Source organism: Petaurus breviceps, unplaced genomic scaffold (assembly GCF_028583685.1).
Source record: "Petaurus breviceps papuanus isolate PSGF00001 unplaced genomic scaffold, PetGlider_PUasm1.0 186, whole genome shotgun sequence".
In the NCBI taxonomy this organism is placed as follows: Eukaryota; Metazoa; Chordata; class Mammalia; order Diprotodontia; family Petauridae; genus Petaurus; species Petaurus breviceps.
The window spans coordinates 42736179-42760122 of NW_027185798.1; the positions used below are offsets into that span (position 1 = coordinate 42736179).

The 23944-nt window shown below is 36.1% G+C and overlaps 1 protein-coding gene across 2 annotated transcripts in view; it reads right to left on the reverse strand.

Annotated features, from left to right (window-relative positions):
- MAGI3 (membrane associated guanylate kinase, WW and PDZ domain containing 3) overlaps positions 1 to 23944 on the reverse strand; it is a 235183-nt gene that overhangs the window by 115848 nt on the left and 95391 nt on the right. For both annotated transcript variants that reach the window (XM_069090327.1, XM_069090328.1), the window contains exons 2-3: positions 8387 to 8503; positions 3817 to 3936 (exon numbers count right to left, since the gene is read on the reverse strand). In XM_069090327.1, the coding sequence (XP_068946428.1) occupies positions 3817 to 3936; positions 8387 to 8503 (237 nt within the window). The remainder of the gene's footprint in view (positions 1 to 3816; positions 3937 to 8386; positions 8504 to 23944) is intronic.

A 23944-nucleotide genomic window follows, 5' to 3' on the forward strand; every position in this document is an offset into this window, starting at 1 on the left:
TACAGGGATGAGTGGTTTCCATTTATATTTGAATTTGACAAGCCTCTATAATATTAGTTGCAGAGAAGATGCTGGCTTGCATTGGCAGAGGGAATTTCCTGACTTGAGAATGCTTAATGCCAATGAAATCACAAGTCCAGTCCCTATCCTTCACATTATAGTTATAATCAAGAATCTAATTTTGTCTGTATGGTTAATCCACCAAAATACCTTTTGAGTTTCTGTGCCTGAAAAATTCGCCAGCCTGTAGCCAAGCTGGCCATAAGCATTCTGCTTTTCACAAGGATGATCCTTAGGCATACGACACATAGTCTGTGGTTAAGCCTGCACTCACAGCCTCTCCAGATTGGCAAGAAGGTAAAAGTTCTAATCTTTTCTTTTCTTTTTTTAATCCAAACCAAATTAAAATGTAATTGGGAAATAATGAACAAGATAAATAAAAATGCAGTAAGCTCTAGACTTTAAGATCCCAGAATCACCTAAATGCCATGAGGCATCCTAGCTGGGCCTCATAAGAATTATGAGGGTTTGCATTATTTCCCCTCTTAGACAAGAAGTCCATTAGCATGCTTCTTATTTTTGTACTGCAGTCCATGCCTCAGACCTGCTAGGTGCTCAAAAAATGAATGATGTCCATATCACCACAGAACATTTTTGTACCTGTGTGGAGATGAAAGCATTTCAATGACCCTTTTAGTACCTCTCAAAGAATCAGGCTGAACGAATGCAAATGTATCAGAGGACAGTGAACAAGCATTTATTAAACACCAACTGAATGCCAGGTACTGGACTAAGAGCTGGAGATACAAAAAGGGACAGGGAAGGTAGGAGAGTATAGTCAGTGCACGGTTAAAGGCTTAGGAAAGACATGAAGGGTCAAGGGATAAGAGGTCACAGTGAGGACAAAGAACAGGGTTTGGGGTTGCAAGTTAAACAGAGTTGGAATGATGACAGATTGTGATGAGATAAGGGAAATTATGATGTGTAAACTTTTTGATGCTATGCTTGATAAGTAACAGAAACAGCTAGTTAACAGAAATTAGTAATGTACAAACTGCCTGATTTTAAAAAAAAAAGGAAAGACAGGAACAAAACAGCACTGAGGACTATGGGTGTTTTTACTGAAGGAATTTAAAGTCACAAAAGAAGGAACTATCCAAAAAATAGGCTCTGCATGAAATTTAAGGAGCATTAAAAAAACTGTCAAATGCTCAAATGCAGTTCTGCTATTATCATTCTCAAAGTTGCCTCCAATGTTGTAGACTGAAATTCATCCATTGCTGCCCATCTTAATGCAACCTTTGTTCATGTCTTCCCATAGATTCACCACAAGGGGTTGACTGAGAGGAGTAAGGACCTTTTCTTGCCTTCCCTGACACTGAGTAGGAACTAGAGACACAATTGGTCTGTCCCTTGTCAACCTTCACCCATACCACATGACTAGCCCATAATCTCTTCCCCTTATATTATTCCTTGCCAATAACTTTTTTCCTGTTCTTCAGATTTCTTCATTAGCTATATATTGCTGCCTACTCACACTCACACTCTTGTGTTCTGTAATATTAATTTTGATTCTTCAAAGACAGTTATATTTCATGTATTACTGCCATTCAGTGACACTCATACAATACCAGTATTCAAAAGGCAGGCCTCTACTTCTACTTTTCACTGGTAATTTGGGGTGACTGAAGAAGTTCTTTGCCAACTTAAAACTGCCAGTCATGATTAATGCCATCTTATTCTTATCTTTTTTGATGGCACTAAGCTAGAAATGATCCCAGAATAAGTCACTATCTTCCCATTATTTCTTTATATTTAATGTTCTATAGATGATTACATTGATAAATAAACTAGGCAAGATGTGGGTTCCACTGAAAGTATCAATATGCCTGCAGGAGAAAACAGGATAACAGAAATTACATGTATTATTTTTTATCTCTTTTGCTATTCTAGCTGTACACCTGGAAAGCTTTTCATTTCATGGAACCTGGAGGTATAAATGCTTGGAATGGCAATATTTAATAAAATAACGTTCTTAAGTTTCATGGATCAGTGTTATGTCCAGACAATTGTGGACAACACTTGTTTCCAATGTATATTTTTATTCATTAAGAGAAAAATTGTTTCCTCCTGCAGTGATATGTTATACAGGTTCTATCATTTTCTTTCAGTCTACTTTGAACACAAAGTCCAGGCTCTTTAAGGGCAGATGACCTTTCAGCAATTTCTGGCGACAATGATCTAGTCTTGAATTATCACTATAAACCCTTCCATGACTTAGTCATTTGTTTGATGCTTCTTTCCTAGAACATTTTTGGCTAAGTTCTCACATGAGGGTGTGAGACATGGAGGGCCTTTTGCATGCATTGGTGGATCTTAACTCCATCCAGAGATAAGTCATTTTTGATTACAATCAACAAATTCAATGGCACATACTTGTTCTTAACCTGACTGTTCCAGGAAGTTGTGTTTGCTAATTCCAAAAGTATTGGTATAGGTCTGTGACCTAGTTATAATATGCTTTGAAAATGTTTGCAATCCACTTCCTCCTTGATGAAGATGTGCTCATCTCAGTCAAACTGCATCAGGGGAATGGAACTGGTATATGCAATACCTTGTGTCTCTTCCTTATTTCCTTTTATAAAAAGTATGACTATTTCTCAGTGTTAGAATGGCCACATCCTTACTACACCATGAGAAATGGGAAACTTCATTAACTTCTCATTTGGCAGAACATTCATAACATCTTTTAAGAAGTTAACATTCTATCACCAAGGTAAGGTTGGGATTTTTAGACAACAAAGCTACATTTATGACAGTTTAAAATACACAAAATACACTGGCTTTTCCCTAGTTCACAAAACAAAAGCCCAAAATTCAGAGCCAAAACAGTTATCTGACTAAAAAGGTCTGCAGATACCCATGCCATATGTCTTCTGTCTCTGACACTTATAAGCTCTATGACTTTAGGTAAGTCACTTCACTTCTGAATTTGAGTTCCTTCACCTGTAAATGGACATAATACCTAGACTACCTACAGACTACTTTGGAGAAAGCACTGGAAACCTGAAAGCTATATGTAAATATGAATTATACGGGCACTCAAAAATAAATACCTCTGGATTCATTAGGAATCAGTGAAGGGCAGTTTGAATTATTAAAAACAGCTTGCTTTCAAGTTTCTTTCTTTATATGACTTAGTACTTTAGTTTAATAATTTTTTTTGTTTCTTAAATTTATTTTCTTAATGATCTATTTTTATGTTACACTCATTTTCCATATATGTGTGTGTGTGTGCACGCGCATGTGTGTGTGTCGTTCTCTCTGCATTCTCCTACTTAGTGAGCCATTCCTGGTAACAAAGATTAAAAAAGATAAAAAAAGTTCAGCAAAATCACATCAATTTTGCACAACAGTGTAAGCAACATTCCTCTGCCACTGTGATGAATGGAGAGTGGCATTTTCTCAACTTTTCTTCAGGGCCAAGCTTGGTCATTATAATTAAATAGAATTCAATTTCATTTTAATAACTTTTTATTATATAAACTTAAATAACTACTATTATAACCCCATTTAAATAACTACTAATTATGTTTTCCTGCTTATTCTTACTTTATTCTATATCAGAGGCCCCAAAGGTAAGTTCTCTTGGTTTTTCAATGTTTTTGGTAATTTCTCAAATTTAGAGAGTCAAAAAAATCCTCTGAAGGAAGAAAAAAATTAGAAATATTTGGTATTTCATTGATCAAATTTTATCTAAGGTGTTTCCTGTCACTCAGAAATACTCCTGGATATGAAATATTTTGTGTTACATACCATCATATGTTCCACTTTCTAACAATGCTCCACTCTCTTCTAGCGCTTTGAACTGCTCAACAGAAATGAAATTATAGTCTACTCCTGGAACTTCCCCATCCCTGGGGGCTCTTGTAGTGCCTAAAAGGGGGAAAAGAGAGAAGTCATGTTATAAAGCACATTTTAACTTACAAAATATTCAGAGATGATGCTCACAAAAATACTGTTTAAAATGCTCACAAAAAAGTCTTCAATTGAAATTTCCAAGTGAAACTAGGATAAAAATAATGCATAGATGAGAAAATAGAATTTCAAAAATAAAGATAAACACATGAATTAATAAAAATCAAAACTACAGACTCTGAAAAGCTGAGTCTAAGAATCATGGGAAATTTAATTGCCTAAGAACCAACACTTATACTTTCATTAAACTTCAACAAATAACTCAATTCTCAATTATCCTTGCTAACTGGGAAAAGGAGGTAATATAACAGATAAAATTTACCAATAAAAGGAAAAATAAAACCCCAAACCTCTTCAGCTATATCCCCATGCCATACCACTGATATTAGGGTAGCTACAGAGTACAACAGATAGGTCACTGGGCCTAAAGACTTGAAATTGAGTTCAAAACTGGCTTCAGACTCTTACTAGCTTTGGGATTTTGAGCAAGTCACTAAACTCTGCCCTAGTTTCCTCATCTAGAAAATGGGCATAATAATAGCACCTACCTCTCAGGGTTGTTTTGAGGATCAAATAAGATAATAATTATAAAGTGCTACATAAATATTATGTACCTCCCAAGCAGCCCTTAAACCTACATTCTATGTGAATGCATGAAAAAAAAAAAGAAAAAAGTTTTTCTGGAACACTTGTTATATTCAATAAGAAAAAGAAGAAAAAAATTCTAGGTTGTGAGTTTTTTAGACTAACTCATAAAATGTTCAAATTGATTGATTTGGACAGACTTCATAAAAAGAGTATTATGCTTAGAGTCAGAACGACAGGTTCAAATTCTATCTCTGATATTACTTTTGAGACTGAGTATATCAGTACATGTTTTGGAACTAAGCTATACAAAGAGTGTATTCTACACTGAAGAAATAACAGTTTCTTTTTGCATTTCCTTGCTTATTTTTCATTCATCTAGTTATTACTACTTAGACATTAATCTCTGAAATTATTTCTAAAATTTATGGAATAGTAAAATTTTAACATAAAATTAATTTCATGAAATAAACAAGTCATAATTATTGTATTCCATCAAATAGGCAATAGGAAATTCCTTGAGTTTACTGAGTATGAGGCTGACACATTCAGACCTGTACATGAGGAAAATCACTAGCAAATTTTGGAAGATGGAATGGACAAAGAGAAACTAGAGTCAGGAAGACTGACTAAGAGACTATTCTATTAGTCCAGGTGAGAAGAGATGAGGGACTGAGCTATAGTGATGACCACATATGTAGAATAAGCCTAAATCATTTTCAAAGTGAAAACCTAATTTTAGGGGTGGCTAGGTGGTGCAGTGAATACAGCACTGACCTTGGAGTCAGGAGGACCTGAGTTCAAATCCTACCTCAGACACTTAACACTTACTAGCCGTGTGACCTTGGGCAAGTCACTTAACCCCCCAATTGCCCTGCCCTTCCCCCTCCAAAAAACAAAAAACCCCACCTAACTTTAGTACAGAAGTTTTACTGCTTTCAGCAAAGGAGAACCTAGGAAGTACTTAAGATAAAAATATGACAATGTTACCCTGACATTATTCCTTGTATTAAGGAACTACTGCTCTCATATTACCTATATATTACTTGACCCCCATTGCTACTTCCTGACTCTCTTTACTGCTATTATTCAGTAACCTCTCATTCTCTGAGGTTCAATCAATACAAAGTTTAACACCCACTAAAGATTCTGGTAGTTGTGATCTACCTTGAGGACATCCCCAGGCATTCTCCCTTGTTTCTCAATGAATTCAGTGCCTAGTTCAGTCTTTCCACCCCAATTCTTACCCTCCTCCCAGGAAACTTCAACATACATACTGTTGTTCCCTCCAATATCAGAACTTCTCAGTTCCTAAATCTACTCAATTCCCAAGACCTACCTGTCTACACTACCTCATTTGCACACGGATATAGTCAATCAGTCAGTCAATCAACTAGCATTTACTAAGTATCTACCATATACTATTGTGTTAAGCACTGAGAAAAAAAGGGGGAAAAAGTGTTAATACATGTTCAAGTCTAAAATTCTTTTATCTGATCATATTTATTTAAGAACATAAATATTTTCAAATATGTATGTGTATGCTCACGAAATGAATATGTTTCTAGGTAGCATAGCGGAGAGAGGACTGGACTTGGAGTCAGGAAGACCTGAGTTCAAATATGACCTTATGCATTTATTAGCTATGAGACCCTAGCCAAGTCATTAAATCTGTTTGCTTCCATTTCCTCGTATGTAAAATGGGATTAATAATAGCACCTACATCACAGGGTTGTTGTGAGGAACCTTAAAGCACTAATAAATAGTAGGTATTGTTATATTATTATCATTAAATTTAGAAGTAGTATACTTTGGTTCTTTGCTGTGCCTTGAGGTCAAAACAAGAGAGAGAAAACAGACCTCAGCTTCTTTTCAACTTCCAAATCATTAGACTTGCTTTCACTCCCTATCCTGAGTCACGTAAAGTAAGTTATACAATAAACTTCTTCCTTCTAAATCACTACCTATAGAATAAGTGGGTGCTCTGTCAGCGTATATCACAAAGCAGCTGGCAGCACAGAAGATAGAATGTTGGACTTGGAGTCTGGAAGACCTAAGTTCAAATTTGGTCTTGGACACTATGTGACCCCAGGCAAGTCACTTAACCTCTGCTGCCTTAGTTTCCTTAATTGTAAAATGGGGATAATAACAGCATCTACCTCAGATGAAATAATATTATTTTTTGCCTTTTGGAGGGCAGTTGGGGTTAATTAACTTGCCCAAGGTTACATGGCTAGTTTGTGTGTGTGTGGGTGTGTGGGTATGGGTGTTAAGTGTCTGTGGCCAGAACTGAACTTGGGTCCTCCTGACTCTAGGGCCAGCGCTTTACTCACTGCACCACCTAGCTGCCCCATGAAATAATATTCTTAAAAAGCATTTAGCACAGTGCCTAGCAAATAGTAGGTGCTATAAAAAGCTTATTTTTCCTCCCTTCCCCCACCAACTAACATCTCTGGAAGACAAGAATATGCTCACCAAGTTCTAGAATAAAGGAAAAAATTTAAAAGTCCACAGAAAAAGAAAGCACTGAATTCTTCCCTTTTTTGGGGGAGAAAATGATTGTTCTACCAGAGGCAGCCCTTGCATTTAAATTGTACTATATATACTGCTTGTGTTCAGTTACTGCAATAATAACCGACTTTGATATAGCATACTGACTACCACAGAGTAAATAGGTACTTAATGCCTGCTGACTGACTTCCTGAAGAATGTTTTAAGATTTAGAAAGTACCTTATAGATATATTTTCATTCAATCCTCACAACAAACCTGTAGTATCTAAGGCAGGTACCACAGTTATTAATATCCTCATTTTATATATTAGATGAAATTGAGCCCAGCACATAAATAACTAATTGATTGTTTATATATTTTTTTGTTTTGCTTTTTGGAAAGGGGAAGGCAGGGCAACTGGGGTTAAGTGACTTGTCCAGGGTCACATGGCTAGTAAGTGTTAAGTGTCTGAAGTTGGATTTGAACTCAGGTCTTCCTGACTCCAGGATGGGTGCTATATTCACTGCGCCACCTAGCCACCCCATAAATAACTAATTGAGCATCACAAAGATTAAGTGACTTGCCTAGGGTCATAAAGTTTTTAAGTGTCTGAGGTATGATTCAAATTAAGGTCTTTCTAACTCAAAATTTTACTGTTTTAAACCTGTAGACAGTTTTAAATAAATTTTAAACTTTGCCAACCATGGACCATGACTCTATACCACCCCTCACCCACATCCCCCAGGCCTTTTGTCCTGCTGCATGTTTCCCCTGCTATTTACTTTTTTCTTGCTCTAGGAACAAACATCAAATCAATACTACCATTGCTTCTGGAAAGGGCATGTCAATCACCTCCCCAGAAATTCCATTCACTAGGTGTGATTTCTCAACCAAACACCCTTTACTGTCTGCAACTCTGGTTTTATGAGTTGTCTCTTTCTATTAGAATGTGAGGTCCTTGAAAGCAGGGACTATCTTGTCTTTGTATCTGAAGAGCTGACCACAGTGCTTATAACAAATACATACAATTTCATTTATGCAAATCAATGAGAAGTAAAGCAATGGAAAGCAATACGACTGTTTTATCTTAAATATTTTATTTATAATGCTAATTTTTCTTTATAATCAAAAACTTTCCAATTTTCTAAAATAATTAAGCAAGTTCTTCAAAAGCTTCTTGCAGCCCAATGCTCAATCCCAGGGGTTAGGGAGTAGGGTGGAGGATGTTTCGATCTCTATATAGCAGAACTGCAGCCTTTATGCAATTTTATCTATATATCTTTAGTTTAACTAGAATGCTTGCATTTTAACTGCAGCATTCAAATACTTACATGGGATGGTTCTCAAGTAGAGATTGTCTCTAATCACCTGCTGGAGTTTATGATCAATTGAGCCTTTTTGAAATTGAAGACTCAAATAATGACGCAAATCTTTATTGATGACTTTTCCTATCGGAAAAAAAACAACAACAACAAAGAAAAGGAGAACACATATTATTTTGTGAACACCAGCAACTACTTTCATTAAAGTTCTACTCCTATGGCTCATATCCTAGATTCTAAAAGGCTCTTCCAGAAGAATGTAAGCAATGGCAAGTCCTGATAAATTAGACAGGCTGTGAGTATAGATGTGGTGACAGACTGTCCTCCAAGGATCAGTCTAAGGGACAAAGAGGTTAATTACTCAGGGCTTAATTTTATGGGGTATAACTCATGAAACTGATAAGAATAACATAGCAATAGCTATAAAACAGACAAACCCTTGTGGACCATATTGTTCTAGAATATTTTTATTTCTTTAATTAAATGATATGTCTGCTGGTAAGAGAGTACACTATTTGCAAAACAACGCATATGTGCATATTATATAAATATATGGAACATAATATAAAAAAGTAATTGCCAGAAACCTTTCTTACTAGTCAGTTTTATGAAATGCAAACATTGCTTTCAGTCAAGGTGATAAGGGTGTCTCAGTCTGAACTCCTGAGTAAAGAAAGTGAGTAGGGATATCTGCCCACTCAACAGAAAGGCGTCATATACACAAGGAAGTGAGAAGTTTTATTCCCCTTATTAGAGTAGTAATGATGATGTAAACAGGGAAGTGAGAAATTCAAGATTTAGAAGGAAGTAGGAGTGGGGGATAATCCAGAGGGCAGTAGAATGGTTGGTAAAGGTTTGCATATGGCAAAATAGAGCCAGCAGAAGTTAAAAAAATAAAATAAAGCAATCCACCACCCTATTTGTCTCTGTTAAGTGTCAATTATCAGTCAAGACTCCAATTAGCTGGAACTCATTACGAAGGGAATGAGATACAATGAGACAAAACAGATTAAATCAATAACTGCCTCTATTATTTGACTTTTAGTTACTATCAAAACTGTGATGTCAAAGCTAAAAATGGAGCATATTTTTAACTCAGTAGTTGCTCCTTATTCATTTAGATAGCTGCTATTGTCAAACTTATCACATGAGTTATAACTGTTTCTGTACCATTTTCCACACATATAGCCCATATGAAAGAGTACCTAAGGGTTTGCAGGTAAGAAACAATGTTCTAGAAGATCTGAAGATACCAGTGGGGTCCTAACTTCACAGAAATGAATTAGTGCCTGCTCTATCTTTGTTGAAGATGTAGAAATAAAGCTTGGGGTTAGAATAACCCTGAACTGTACTTATGAAGTTAAAAATGTAATTAAGCTGGGACTACTAGTAGCAACACTTTTTAAAATTCAAGATTTCCTCAATTTTAATAACATTAAGTTTTAACCAGAGATGATGTGAGATGTGTTGGACCCAGATTAAATTTTAATGTGAAAATAACAAAAAGCATAGAGTAAGGCAAAATTAAATGAGAAAAGATGCAATAGAAATAATGGCTCAAAGAATACTTCTGTCAGTAAAAACTCCTGAAAGAAAGAATTAAACAACTGCTGTATTTAGAACCCGGGAGCTCTCCAAGGTGAGAAGACAAAAGATAAAGGAGCTGAATATCTTCATATCCTAGGAGAAGCTAATTTCTACGGTCTACTCCTATACCTAGAAAGGTGAAGCTCCGATAATGTATAGTTGCAAGGAAAACACCAGAATTCTTTCATAAAATAAATATTTCTGATAAAGCTGGCAACAGTAAAACCATTCTATTAACAGTCATTTGAACTAGAAGGAGCCTTACAGTAACTCTAGTCCACCACTTTCATTTTATACAGGAAAAAATTGGGACACAGACCAGCTCACTGATATACCCAGTCAGAGCTGGGATTTGAACCCAGGCCTCTTAAACAAAATCCAGTCTTCCTTTCTTCCTTCCTGTCTCCACAGTGAGAAATGTTACAAATTGCAAAGAAGTATAAATTAAGGAAGATAGATTAACAAATTAGTTATAATTGGTCAAGGTAATTTAATAGTAATAATTATGGGAGAGCAGAGACAGGGGTTGGACCTATGATTTCAAGAGCAGTTAGAGTTCTCAAATCTGGATAACGCCCCCTTACCCATGGAGGCCAGGAAGCATTTTCTCTCTACCTCAGTCTTAGAGTTGATTAGACTAGATTACTAAAAAGTTAAGTGCCTTGCCCAGTTCATACAACCACTTATGTGTCAGGGAGGTACTTTCAAATTAGTGACAAGTTCTTAGCAAAGTAAAAAATATTAGTTTTCCTTCTCTAAGACAATTCAGAAGCAAAACTGCATGACAAAAAGAAAATCTTAAATAACTTAAAGTGACCTGTTTATTAAATGTATGGCCTTGGGCAAGTACCAACCTCTCTGCTAACCTTCAGTCTCATATCTATCTCCAATCGTCTTCCAGACACCTAAAAATGGATGTTCAATAGACATCTTAAATTCGACACATCCAAAGCAACTCATTATCTTTCACCTTAAATTCTTATCCCTTTCAAACTTCCCTATTATTGTCCAGGCATCACCATCCTCCCAGTCACCCAGGCTTGCAACCTTGGAATCATCGCGGACTCCTTCCTCCATATCCAAGTTATTGTCAAGGCTGGTCAATTTCACCTTTGAAACATCTCTCAAATATGCCCCGTTCTCTCCTCTGACAAGACCATCACTCTAGGTCCTTATCACCTCACACCTCAATTACTGCAACCGGCGGGTCTGCCTATCTCTATCATTCATTCAGCTACTAAAGTGACTTTCTTTTTCAAAATTTTATTTTAGATTCAAACACAAATACAGAATATAGAAAAGAAACAAAAACATATCATAAACTTAAAGTTAGGGAAAAAAGCATGTCATGTGCATTGCAGAACATAAAACAGGATTCAAAATATGTAACAATAGATTTTCATTTCAAGAAAGCCTATATGATAAATAATACTCATGTTGAGAATTGTCCATTTTTTCTTTCCTTCCTTGTGAGTTTTCTTTTGTGTACTTTTTTATTTTGTTCTCCTTCCCTTAATACAATAAAGTTGAGACATGTTTCTCTACAGCTATAGATATATAAATACACATATACATACATACATATACTTTCCCAAACCTATTCTACTCCTGATCTTTTTTTAAATGTATGATTATATCTCTTTGTGATAGTAATAGAACATAAAGATTCCCCTGTATTGGCTTGGTTTTCAAATTGATTGTGTTAAAACCCAGAGTTTGTTAATCCCACCTGTGGGGATAGACTTGTTGATATGAAAAGAAAGTCCTGAACTGGGAGGAGCTGGTGATGTAGATTTGGAGAGACACAAGAGAGAGGCAGAAGAACTTTGTTTTGGAAGCAGCACCTCCTGGAGAGAGAGAGAGACTAAGAGAATTGCTGGTGGCCGCTTTAAATTGCCCTGGACTTTTGAGACTGCCCCCTGAGCTGCCAAGGACTGAGGAGACATGGCTGTTTTGCTGGTACTTTGTCTGTCTGTTTTGATGTTGTTTTGCCAGATTTGTCCACTGGTGAAAGACAGTCCTGTTGTTGAAGAAGTCCTGGAACCTGGCTGTTGGCTAAGAAGCCCTGAGACTGTCCTGCAGACAGAGAGTGAATACTGTCCACCGGTGAAGGACAGTGCTGTTGTTGCAGGGGTCTGGAGACTGTCCTGCAGAGTGAATACTGTCCACTGGTGAAGGACAGTGCTGTTGTTGCAGGGGTCTGGGAACCTTTCTGTTGGTTCAGAAGCCCTGAAGGATTTTCTTGTTGTATGTTTACAGAAATCCTAGGAGAGGATTTTGCTAATGTTTTCAGGGGTTCTAGGACTGTTCTACAGAAAGAGGGTGAATTCATGAAGGGACTGGCAATGTATCTTGTGGCCTTGCTAAGCCTTGTCTCCCCAGGAACTAAGATTGCAAACTTGCCTCGAGTCAAGATGAAGAAAAGACCTCTATTTGGGTATTAAGTGCTGTGCTTAAACTTGATGTAACTCTGGGGTAGATTCAATTGTGATCCAGGGGTGGGGAACTTTTGACCTTTTTGTGTTCTATGGTTGAACAAGTGAATGTACTTTACTTATGTTTGGAAACTAATCTCCATTTGAGAAGAGGGGCTTTGTGGTGGACTAAAGGAAGGTAAGCCTAGGGGTGGAGAAGTATTTAGACCAGGAACTTTGTAATTGATTGAATGATTGGAAGGTCCTGGGGTGGGGTAGTCCTTGGAGATTATTTAATCACATTTAGTAAATGCTGTATTTGGAATGATGTCATGTTTTGATCTTCTCTGTTCTTGGTTGGTCACTGAATAAAATGGAGAGCACCTATGTTGGTATTCTGAACCTTGGGAAGTTGCCTTTCCTTGATATTACATTACACTCTTGTTTCCTATTCCTTCTGCCTCCTCCACTTTACTTCTACCCACTACCTTGCCCTCCTATTACTTGCCTACCCCCTTCAAGGATCCCTCTCCTGGCCTCCCATTTCCCTAAATCTAAACACCCTCCTATGCCCTTATTTTATCTATTCTCTCCCTCTTCCCTCTAAAGATCCCACCCTTGACCTCTCCCCCCTCCCTATGTCCCTATCATTTTATTTCTTCTGAATTTAGAAGACTCTTATACTCTTCTAAATATATATGTATTGTTCCCTCTTAAACCTATTCCTGATGAAAGTAGGTTACCAGAACTACCAGCCCTCCTCCCCCATCTAATTCCTCTGTATCAATTCTTCCTTTTGCACATCAAAGAATTACTCTTTTAAGCTGTTCCTAAATGGTTTTACTTTTTGAATTCATAAAATTCTCAGACTTACCCCAATCTTTCTTATAAACTACCCAATTATTGATAAGAATCTTAGACATCTATTTTACATATATAAAAAGTAAACAGTCTGTCCTCATGAGTCTATAAAGTGACTTTCTTAAAGCACAGATTCAGTATTATTACCTCTTTTAACACTTCCAGGAGCAAATAAAAAAATCCTCTGGTTGGCATTCAAGGCCTTTCATAAACTATTCCCTCCCTCCACACATGCCTTTCCGGTCTTCTTACAAATTATACCTTCCCCATGTATTCTTCAGTCCAACAATACTTGCTTCCTTGCTGTTCTACAAATAAGAGACTCCATCTCTTTGATCTGGGCATTTTCTCTGACTGTCCCCCAAGCCTGGAATGATCTCTTCCCTCATCTCCACCTACTGGCTTCCTTAAGACTTTACTAAAATCCCTTCTACAGGAAGCCTATCTGAATCTCTCTTAATTTTAGTGCATTCCCTCTCCTGATAATTTCCTATTTATGCTGCTTATAGCTGGTTTGAACATATTTGGTTTGCATGTTGTCTCCCCCACCAGACTGTGAGCTATTTGAGTACAGTTTGTTCTTTTTTTTTTAATCCTCAGAGCTAAGCTTTGTGTCAGCACATAGTAGGCACTTAAAAATGCTTTTTGACTGCCTTAAGTTCCCTGATCCTCAGTTTCCTTACCACTTCAAGGTAAGTGATCAATTACTATTACTTAATAGTAATAGGGAGAAGGGTTCTTATTTTTTTTTTTTGGAGGAGAGAGAAAATAATGAATAAAAGAGTAATATTTACAGTACCTATCACAAAGGGTTGATATGAGTATCAAATGAAATAATGTTTGTGCTGAATTCTGCAAATTATGTGAAACTCTTTATTTAATGGTTCAGTTACTTCTCCTTGTTTGCTTGGGTAGAAGCCTTGAAATATCTCTGTGACCTTGGGCAAGGTCATTTAACCTCTCTGGGCCTCAGGTATGACAATTTTTTATTTCCTTTTATTCCTCCTACATTTTTTGGTTAATATTAACCTCACCTGACCAAAGCCTGTCCATGGCAAAATTTCCTTAGATTAGAAGCCAGAGGAACAATCTTAACTGTTCCTGACTCCTTGATGACATGGAAATCTTCCTCACCCATCAGCCTGTGAATCTTTTTTTTGTTGTTGTTCTTCAGCTGTATCCAAATCTTTGTGACCCCATTTGGAGTTTTCTTGGCAGAAATACTAGGGTAGTTTGCCATTTCATTCTCCAGCTCATTTTACAGATGAGGAAACTGAGGCAAACAGGGATAAGTGACTTACCCAGGATCACCCAGCCAGTAAATGTCTGAGGCTGGATTTGAACTAAGGAAGATGAATCTCCTTGACTTCAGGCCCAGTGCTCTATACACTGAGCCACCTAGCTGCCCATCCTGTAAATGTAGTCTAATCTGTAACCTTAGTTTACTTGATCAGGGAATATATGTTTAACTAAATTTGTTCAAATTTTATATGACACTGAAGGAAGCATGGGATTATAGATCTATTTTCTCTTTAACTTTTATGGTCTAAGAGGAATGTACAAGATTGCAATACATCAATTATTTCTCTGAAGCCTTATCAGAATCTTCATAATTTTCAGGTTTTCTCTGAGGCCTGAGCTGATGCTTGAGTATAATAATAAAACTTAGGTCTTTACCTCCATAATTTCTGGATTGTGATAAATATATTTTTGGAAGCAGTTACCTATCACATGGACTCAGAGAAGAGATATTTCTCCCATAACAGTTTCTTTAGCTGTAAAAAAGAGGTTAGGATTGGTTTGATAGTAAAAGTCCATCTCAGAATCTATGAACCAATAATAACGAATTTCACTTTTGTTATATACTTATTACATATATTATATTATATATATAATTACCAAAAAATCTTTATTTTATTTAAAATATATGCAAGCTAAGAAAATTTAAGTGTGTTGATTATGTTAAGAAAAGCAGAGTGAAGGGCTACATTCTATTTATTTGCTTGTTCTTTAAAAAAAAAGTTGGCATCATTACATAAACCATTGGAACCACTGCTCTAGGCTTTAATTATATACCCTGATTCTCCACAGGAAACAAGTGAAAAATGTTAACTTATAAACATAATATTAAGTATGAATTTGTAATCATGTGCTCTTTAGAGTGATTCATAATTTGAAACTTTAGAGACTGGATTTATTGGTATGATTTATAGTTTGCTTGTTAGATCTATAAAACAGCAATATTTACAAACGTTTAGCAGAATGTATGACTTGTAGCTCTATTTCAAAGTTTCTGAAAGTAAGTTGATTTAAAAAAAATCACAAAACTAAGTCAAGAAAAATTCTTAGTCAATCAACAAGCATTTACTAAATTTACTAATCTAAGAACTAGGGATACAAAGAATCAATTTACAAAAGGGTCCCTGACATCAAGAAACTCACATCCTTATGTAGCAGATTTAGAAGTATGTACATAATCACAAAGAAGATATCCACAGAGTAAATGGTAGTAAAAGCTAGTCTTGGAGAACTCAGTGAATGGGCTATTAAGAACTTAGAAACAGAAACAGAAACTGTGCCAAACACCAAGAATACAAAGAAGGGTAAAATACATTCCTGCTCAGAGGAGCTCATACCTACAAATGGGTATGTACAAAAAAAGCCATATGCAGGATAAACTAAAAATAATCAACTAAGGGGTACTAAGATTAAGAAAAGGAAAGTGGCATTTTAGCTGGTACTTGAAGGAAGCCAGTAGGCAGAGATCAGGAGAGAGAGAGCAAGCTATGCATGCAGGACAGTCAGTGAAAATGCCTGCAGTACAGAGATGGAGGGTCTTGGTTGAGGAATAACAAGGAGGTCAGTGCCCAGGTAAGGAATTAGACTCTAAAGTAGAATAAAAAATGTGAGTGAAGATAAGAGAACAGATGTGAGAAATGTTGTTCAGGAGGAATCCACTAGATTTAGAACCTGATTGGACATGGGAATGAGAAAAGAGAACAATCAAGGATGGTTCCAAAGTTGCAAAACTGGGGGCCTGGAAGGAAGGTACTATCAAGAAAACCAAAGTTTGGAGCAGGGATACGGATGTGCGCGTGTGTGCATGCGCGCGCGCGTGTGTGTGTGCGTGTGTGTGTGTGTGTGTGTGTGTGTGTGTGTGTGTTGAGGAATGGGACTTGGAGGTTGGGAGGAATGTAATGAAATCTTTTGAGGTCGTGATGCTATAAGACATTCAGGTGATGTCCAGCAATCAGTTTATGGGTTGTCCAAAACCAGCTGAGATAACGATTTTCCAGCAGTGCCAAATCAAACTTCCTTCTTCACCTTTAAACAAGAATTACCATAAAGCAAGGATCAGCAAACTACAACAGAAAGCTAAAAACAGGATTTATGTTTTAAAGTACAATAAAACTTTATTTTAGAAGCTAGAAAACATTCAGCTGGCCTACAAAAGCAGGTAGGAGACTTGACCTAGGTCACACTCAACCTCCTGCCATAAAGGAAAAGAAGAAAGGGGGAAAGGAAAGACATCTTTCCTACACATGTTTTTTCTGGTTCTGCTTTCAGTTTGGCCCCAGAAAGCATGGTCAGGAGCACAAGTTGCAAAGAGGCAAACTTAGAGTTGATGTCAGAAAAAAAGCTTCCTAACAAACAGTTCAATCTCTTCTAAATGAAGTGGGCTGCTTCTAGAGGTGGTAAATCTCCTTACAAGAGCAAACAGAAGCTGAATCACTTTTCCGGTTATGTTAGACTGGGATTATCAGAAATTCAATGAATAAGACAATAAGACAACAGTTCCTAGAAAGTAGGAGAGTACAAAAACCCCCAACAACATCTAAACCATTGGGATTTCTGTTTATCACTAACAAAAACCAGTAGGAAAAAAAAGGAAGAGAAATTCCATTTAAGAGACCAAAATGTATGTATTTAAGGGTTAACCTACCAAGACATACATAAACAATAACTATAAAACAATTTCCATTAAAAATAAAGAATTAAATTAACTGGAGAAATATTTAGCATCCCTGGCTAGATCACACAAATGTGGTAAAAATTATTATTTTACTCAAAGTACTTTGCAGATTTACTGCTCAACTAATCAAATTACCATAGGGTTACTTTATAGATTTAAACAAAAAACAAAATAATTCATATAAAAGAATAAAAAAGGGCAATAGTATAAAAGAGAAATAATGAACAAAATTAGAAAGGAAGAAGGCATTATCAGACCTCAAATGATATCACAAGTAATAATTACCCAAACTATCTGATACCTGAATAAAAGTATAGAATCATAGACCAGTAGAATGAATTAGATAAAGACTTAAAAACAAATATGTATGATTCTAGTATATGATTAAACTCAAGAACACAAATACTAGTAAAAGGACACCATTCAACTAGAAATACTGGGAAAACTGTAAAGTTTGGCAGAAAATAGATTTATATCATCATTTGATACCCATATCACAACAAATTATAAATGGATAAACAAAGACTAGTGCAACTAAGTTTAGAGATGCTCATCCACAAATGGCTGGCCACCTTTTTTTTTTTTTTGGGTGGCAGAGGAAAGGGAGGAATAAAGCAATCCAGGAAGACCATCTAGGTAGGTGTGAAAAGGAGGAAATTGCAAATCTCCATTAATCTACCTACAATGATTATATTACACATTTCTGAAGTACTGAAATCCCATTATAAAAAGGACCCATTAAATCATTATATTTTCTTCTAATGTAATATATACCTTGAAAGCAAAGAAATAAGAGAGAATGCTTTATGAATATTCTGATGATCTCAGTGGTGACTGCTTTCCACTACTATGGTTCTCAACCAGTTGATACCTTTTTATATTCTTGTATGCTCCAGAGAGGGAATACCCAATGCATAAGAAGTTTCCCTCTAAGTCTATTAACAGGATCAAGTTTAAAACAATCAGTAACCAATGGGAAAAAGTAAATCCTCTCTCAGGAATTCTACCTTTTGACAAAAAGGTTTATATTATCCTAGTTCTTCTTAAAGAACAGTACACAACTGTTTATTTATTTTTACAAAGATTTGAGTTATAGTAATATCATTTACAATGATTACTTATTTGTGCTTCTCATGTCAGGTATCATTAACAAACCCACCTTTCTGCCCTGCAAACACTTCCCCTTTAGCAGACTACTAACTGAGGGACTTTACTCTTGTTTCTTTCTCATGAGAGAAGACAGAAATTACTCCAATGTACCCTTCAATTTCCAAGAAGAGACACTAAGATTCATTAATCTTTGCAAACTGCAGTTATGTATTTAGAATTCCCAAGTCTTAAAGTAGAAGTACTGTTATTAATGATTTGTCCAAAAAGCTGGTAGAGTGGATAGTTATAAGGGAAGATGAGTATGTTTCTAGTTATTTGGGGTGCAAATTATTATAATTTTCAAGTTCAGATTTTATTCTAAAAGGTTACCTTTATATATTAACATCACCAAACTTTAACAATGGGACAGAAACAGATAACTTGTAGAATTCATTCTTTTTAAAAGAGATATTTAATAGTTTCTCAGTTCCCCAATCCAATCCATTCTCCATTCGGCCAAACTGATTTTCCTAAGATGCAAGTTTGACCATATCACTCCATTCCATTCCAACCACCCCCATCCCCATTCAATAAGCTTCAATTTCTATTATTCTATTATTTTCTCTTACTTTCAGGATGAAATATAAAATTTCCTGTTGGAATTTAAAAGCCTTTCATAACCTAGCTATTTCCTTTCTAGTCTTCTTATGTTTGGTCCTTCTATAGGACACTCTCATTTCCTGATTTGTGAGCATTTTCACTGGCTATTATCTGATTGTGGACTTCTCTCCCTATATATCCCCACCTGCACTCCCCAACCCCTTCTCTGGCTTACTTCAGGTCTCAGCTAAAATCCCACCTTCTTCTGGAAGCCTTTCCAGTTCCTCATTAAGATTACTTAAATATCTTCCCTCTGAGAACATACCTAATTTATCTTGTTTATGGCTCCTTTGATCACAGTTGTTTTCATGTTGTCATCTCCATTAAGACAGCTATTTGAGATCAAGCACTGTTTTGTTTTGTCTTTTAAACCATTCTTTGTATTCTCAGAACTTAGAATAACATCTGATATGTAGTACTTAATAAATGCTAGATGAATGACTGATAATTTTTTTAATTAAAAATTTCAACCCAACCTTGGAAAATTTCTAATGTACAATGTGAAAAGTCCTAAGAACCTATACCACGAGGCAGAACTGCCTTCAATCAAGAGAACAGATAAGAATAATGTTAGGACTGTTCATCTCAAATTGTTTTTCTTTTACTCTGAAGTGGCAATAAAGGTAAAAGGCTATTTCTATACCTACAAGGAATGAGGTGATAAAAATCTACTATAAATCGATCAAAAAATTTCTATTTCCAAAGAATGAATTCCTAGAAAACAAAGTCATTTATGTTCCTCAATTCAAACTCATTACAAATCTTTTTATGTACTAGAAAACCAAGAATTTAATTTAATCTAGGACTTAAAGAAAATATTTTAAATTATTAAGAAACTCCAAAATTCTATGCAAAAATAGATCTTTGAATTCATTTATTAATCATCAAGTATTAATTAAAATGTTATATGATGTGCCAAGACAGTGCATCATGATACAGGATTACAAAGAAAAATCAAAAACATCTCTTCCCCCAAGGAGTTTACATTCTAATAAGGAAAATAATATGTACAAAAACAATCAAGTAATAATAATGACGATGCCTAGCATTTTAAAGGTGCTTTAAGGTTGCAAAGAGCTTTACAAATTTCTTCTTTTGTCCCACAGCCACTCTGAGAGGTAGGTGCTATCATTATCCCCATTTTACAAATGAGAAAACTGAGGAAGAGGTTAAATGACTTGTCCAGGGACACACAACTGATTAAGAGTCCAGTCCTAGGCTGCACTTAAATTCAGGTCTTCCCAACTCCAAGTGCAGGGCTCCACCCACTATGCCACCTAGCTGACAAATTAACAAGTATTTTTAAAAGAATATTATGTGCAGTTTGGAAGCAGCTAGGTGGCGCAGTGAATAGAGCACCAGCCCTGGAGTCAGGAGGACCTGAGTTCAAATGCGCACTTAGACACTTACTAGCTGTGTGACTTTGGGCAGGTCACTGCCCTCCAAAAAGCAAAAAAAAAAAAAAATTATGTGCCAGGCATATATTTGTGCACTAAAGCAGAGTAACAATTCTTGCCCTCAAGGAGCTCACAATCTCCTTAGATAAAACAAATGGAAGGGAATGGAAGGAAAGAATAACAAGGGTAACAAGGAGGCCTCGGGATCATTAAGAGCTGAGTTATAAGTCCTGACTTGGCCACAGTTTGAAATGAAGGAACTGGAAAAGATTTATCTGTGACCTCTTCCACGATGAACATGTTATGCCAACTAAGACCCCATGATACAAATGGGTTAATTGTTTTTACTATTGGCTGTTCAATTCAGTTACCTAACTAATGCAACCATTTTGCTTGGCCCCAAACATGCAATCTTTTGAGGCAGCTAGGTGGTGTCTCTGGGGATATAGAGCTGGGCCTGAAGCCAGAAACCCCTGAGTTTAAATTTGGCCTTACAAGCTGTGTGAAGTCATTTAACCTCTCTGTTCCTCTGCTGTATAATAGGTATCATAACAGTGCCTACCCTTCCAAGGCTGTTATGATGATCAAATGAAGCAATATCTACAAAGTTCAGTTCCTGGCATATCTGGTGCTCAGTAAATGCTTGTTTCCTTCCCTTTCACCATGAGGACACCAATAAAACCCCACTTGTGTTTTAGAAGGTTCTAAAACAAGCTCTAAAGGCTTCATGTTAAACCTAACAACCTGAGGTCATGAACAAGCCTCAAGAATGCAGAGCCTTATGACAATGCTCAGCCCTCTAAGATGAATATTTTCTGACTATGGTAAATCATGAAACATACAGATAGGAAATTGCCTCCACTTCTATGCAGGCCCCTTTCACTTCTAATGTTAGTGACAGAATAGTGGGGAAATGGCCACAGAGGGAGTTAAGAATCATACAATTCTTAAATTATCTGTTCCTACCAGTAGTTTCAGTACAAGTTAATAGGTAACATTGCTGCCTTTCCCTATGGGTTTCACTTGCTTTGGCTACTGTGAAGACCCTGGGTTCTGTTAGAAAGGAAGAGTCAAGGGCAGAGGAACTGGAAGATGAAAAGGTGCCAGGCTTCAGGATACACGAAGAGTAAGTACTTGGTTTGGAATCAAAGGGCCTAGGTTTGAGTCCTAGACTTGCTAATCTTACCTATGTGATTTTAGGATTGTTACTCTATTTCCTTGGGTTTCAGTTTCCTCTTACATAAAATGTGGAGAACTGGATTTCCTGGCCCCTTAAATCCCTTCCAGACCTAAATGTTATGTTCCTAGGGCCTACAAATATTAGTTCAATGGCATAACCATAATACCTGGCATATAATAAGTTCTTAATAAATACTTGTTGCCCATTAGATTGTGAGCTTGTCAAGAATAGGAACTTCCTTTTTTTGTACTTGTATCCCCAGCATAGGGCCTGACACATAGTAGGTGTTTAACAAACGTTCACGGACTATCGACTGCACAATCTTTATCCAACATCTCATTAGCTGATTTAGTACTGGAGGAATGGATCTATCTACATTGACATTCTTACTATGATATAAAAGCAGAAGAGAAAGAATTTGTAGTTACATATACTCATATACATAAGAACATCTTGTATAGTAGTTTCTCCAAAGAGAGGTGAATTATGGAGTTGGATTTATCTTGCACTACATCACAAAGAAGTGTCATTTCACAGGACACCTAGTCATCTCACTACAAAGTACTTAAAATGCATGCTAGCTTTTTTAAAAAGATCATGAAAATAATTGTAGCTTATATATCTTATGTTACCTAGTGTATGTTACAGAAGATGAGACAATCTATCCAAACCTTGATATTCAATGACTTCAATGTGAGCAATGGGGAGGAGATGAAAAATTATGTTGGAAAATATGGCTGAGACAGTAACCTAGTATTGATACATCCAAAGATCCCTGGTCCTCCATGGGTAAGAACTCACTATTCAAAAAAAAAAAAAACTGTCAGGAAAACTGGAAATCAGTCTGGCAGAAAGTAGACCAAATTCTCAACTAGACCAACATCTCACATTGTATGCCAAGATAAGCTCCAATGGGTCCATAATTTATACACAAAAGAGATAGCATAAAGAAATTAGAGAAATTACCTCTCAGATACATGGATGGGGAAGAATTCATGATCATATAAGAGATGGGAAGGTTCACAGGAGGTAAATGGGTAGTTTTAATTAGATGAAATTAAAAAAGCTTTTGTACAAAGAAAACCAATGCAGCTAAAATTAGAAAAGAAGGAAATTGAGGGAGGAAATCTTTGCAGCAAATTTCTCTGCTAAAGGTCTCATTTCTAAGGTTTATAAAAGGAACTGATTCAAATTTACATGAATAAGTCATTACCCAATTGTTACATGGTTAAGGGATATGACCATTTTGGAGGAAAAGAATCCAAGCTATCAATAGCAATAACAAAAAAATAACTAAATCACTAATAATTAGAGTAATGAAAATTAAAACAAACTTTGAGTTACTATCTCATACCCAACAGATTGACAAAGATGACAATAAGGGAAAATGACAGATGTTGGAGGGGCTGTGGGAAAACAGGTACATTAATGTACTATTGGTGGAACTGTGAACTAGTCTTACTAGTATAGAAATCAGTTTGGAACTATGCCCTAAAAGCTACTGAATGGAGCATACCCTTTGACTTAGTGATGTTCCTACTAGGTCAATACCCCAAAGACATGAAAGAAAGAGGAAAAGGACCCATATGTACAAAAATATTCAAAGTAGCTCTTTTCATGGTGATGAATAAATTAGAAACTGAGGGGGTATCTATAAACTAGGGAATGAATGAACAAATTATGGTATATGCATGTGATAGAATACTACTATGCTATAATAAATGATGAAAAGGGATAGTTTCAAAGAAATCTGGGAAGTATAATTAGCAGAACCTGGAGAACAATTTATACAATAACAACAATAGCACAAAGACAAACAACTTTGAAAACCTCAGAACTCTGATCAACATGACCAACAATTTCAGAAGACTCATGATAAAACATACTATCCACCTTCAGATATAGAACTGATAGATTCAGAGTACAGTTTGAGGCATTTTTAAAAATCATGGTAAAAACAGGATTTTGTTTTACTTGAGTATGTTTGAAATAGGTTTTGTTTTTCTTGTTTTCTCAATGATAGGGAGGGGAAAGCAAGAAGGAAAGAACTCAGAGCTGAAAATAAAATTAAATTGATTTTTAAAAAAAAGAAAGAAAATACGTCTCAGGATCAAGAAGTGAAATAGGTTAAGGGTTTGTCAACTACTTGCGAAAGCTATGCCTGTACATCATAAAGAGTTACAAAGTAATTCAAGAGTAATTCAAAGAAAGTAATTCAACTCTCTTCAAGAAGAGAGTTAGAAAGTAATTAACATAACAAGCATAGAATAAGATCACACAAACACATATTTACTATATGTTAAAGGAAAGGAAATGGCAATCAATCAAAAAACATTTATTAAGCCCTTACTACATCCCATCAAATCCAATAAATATTGTCTACTACGTGTAGGGCACTGTATTAAA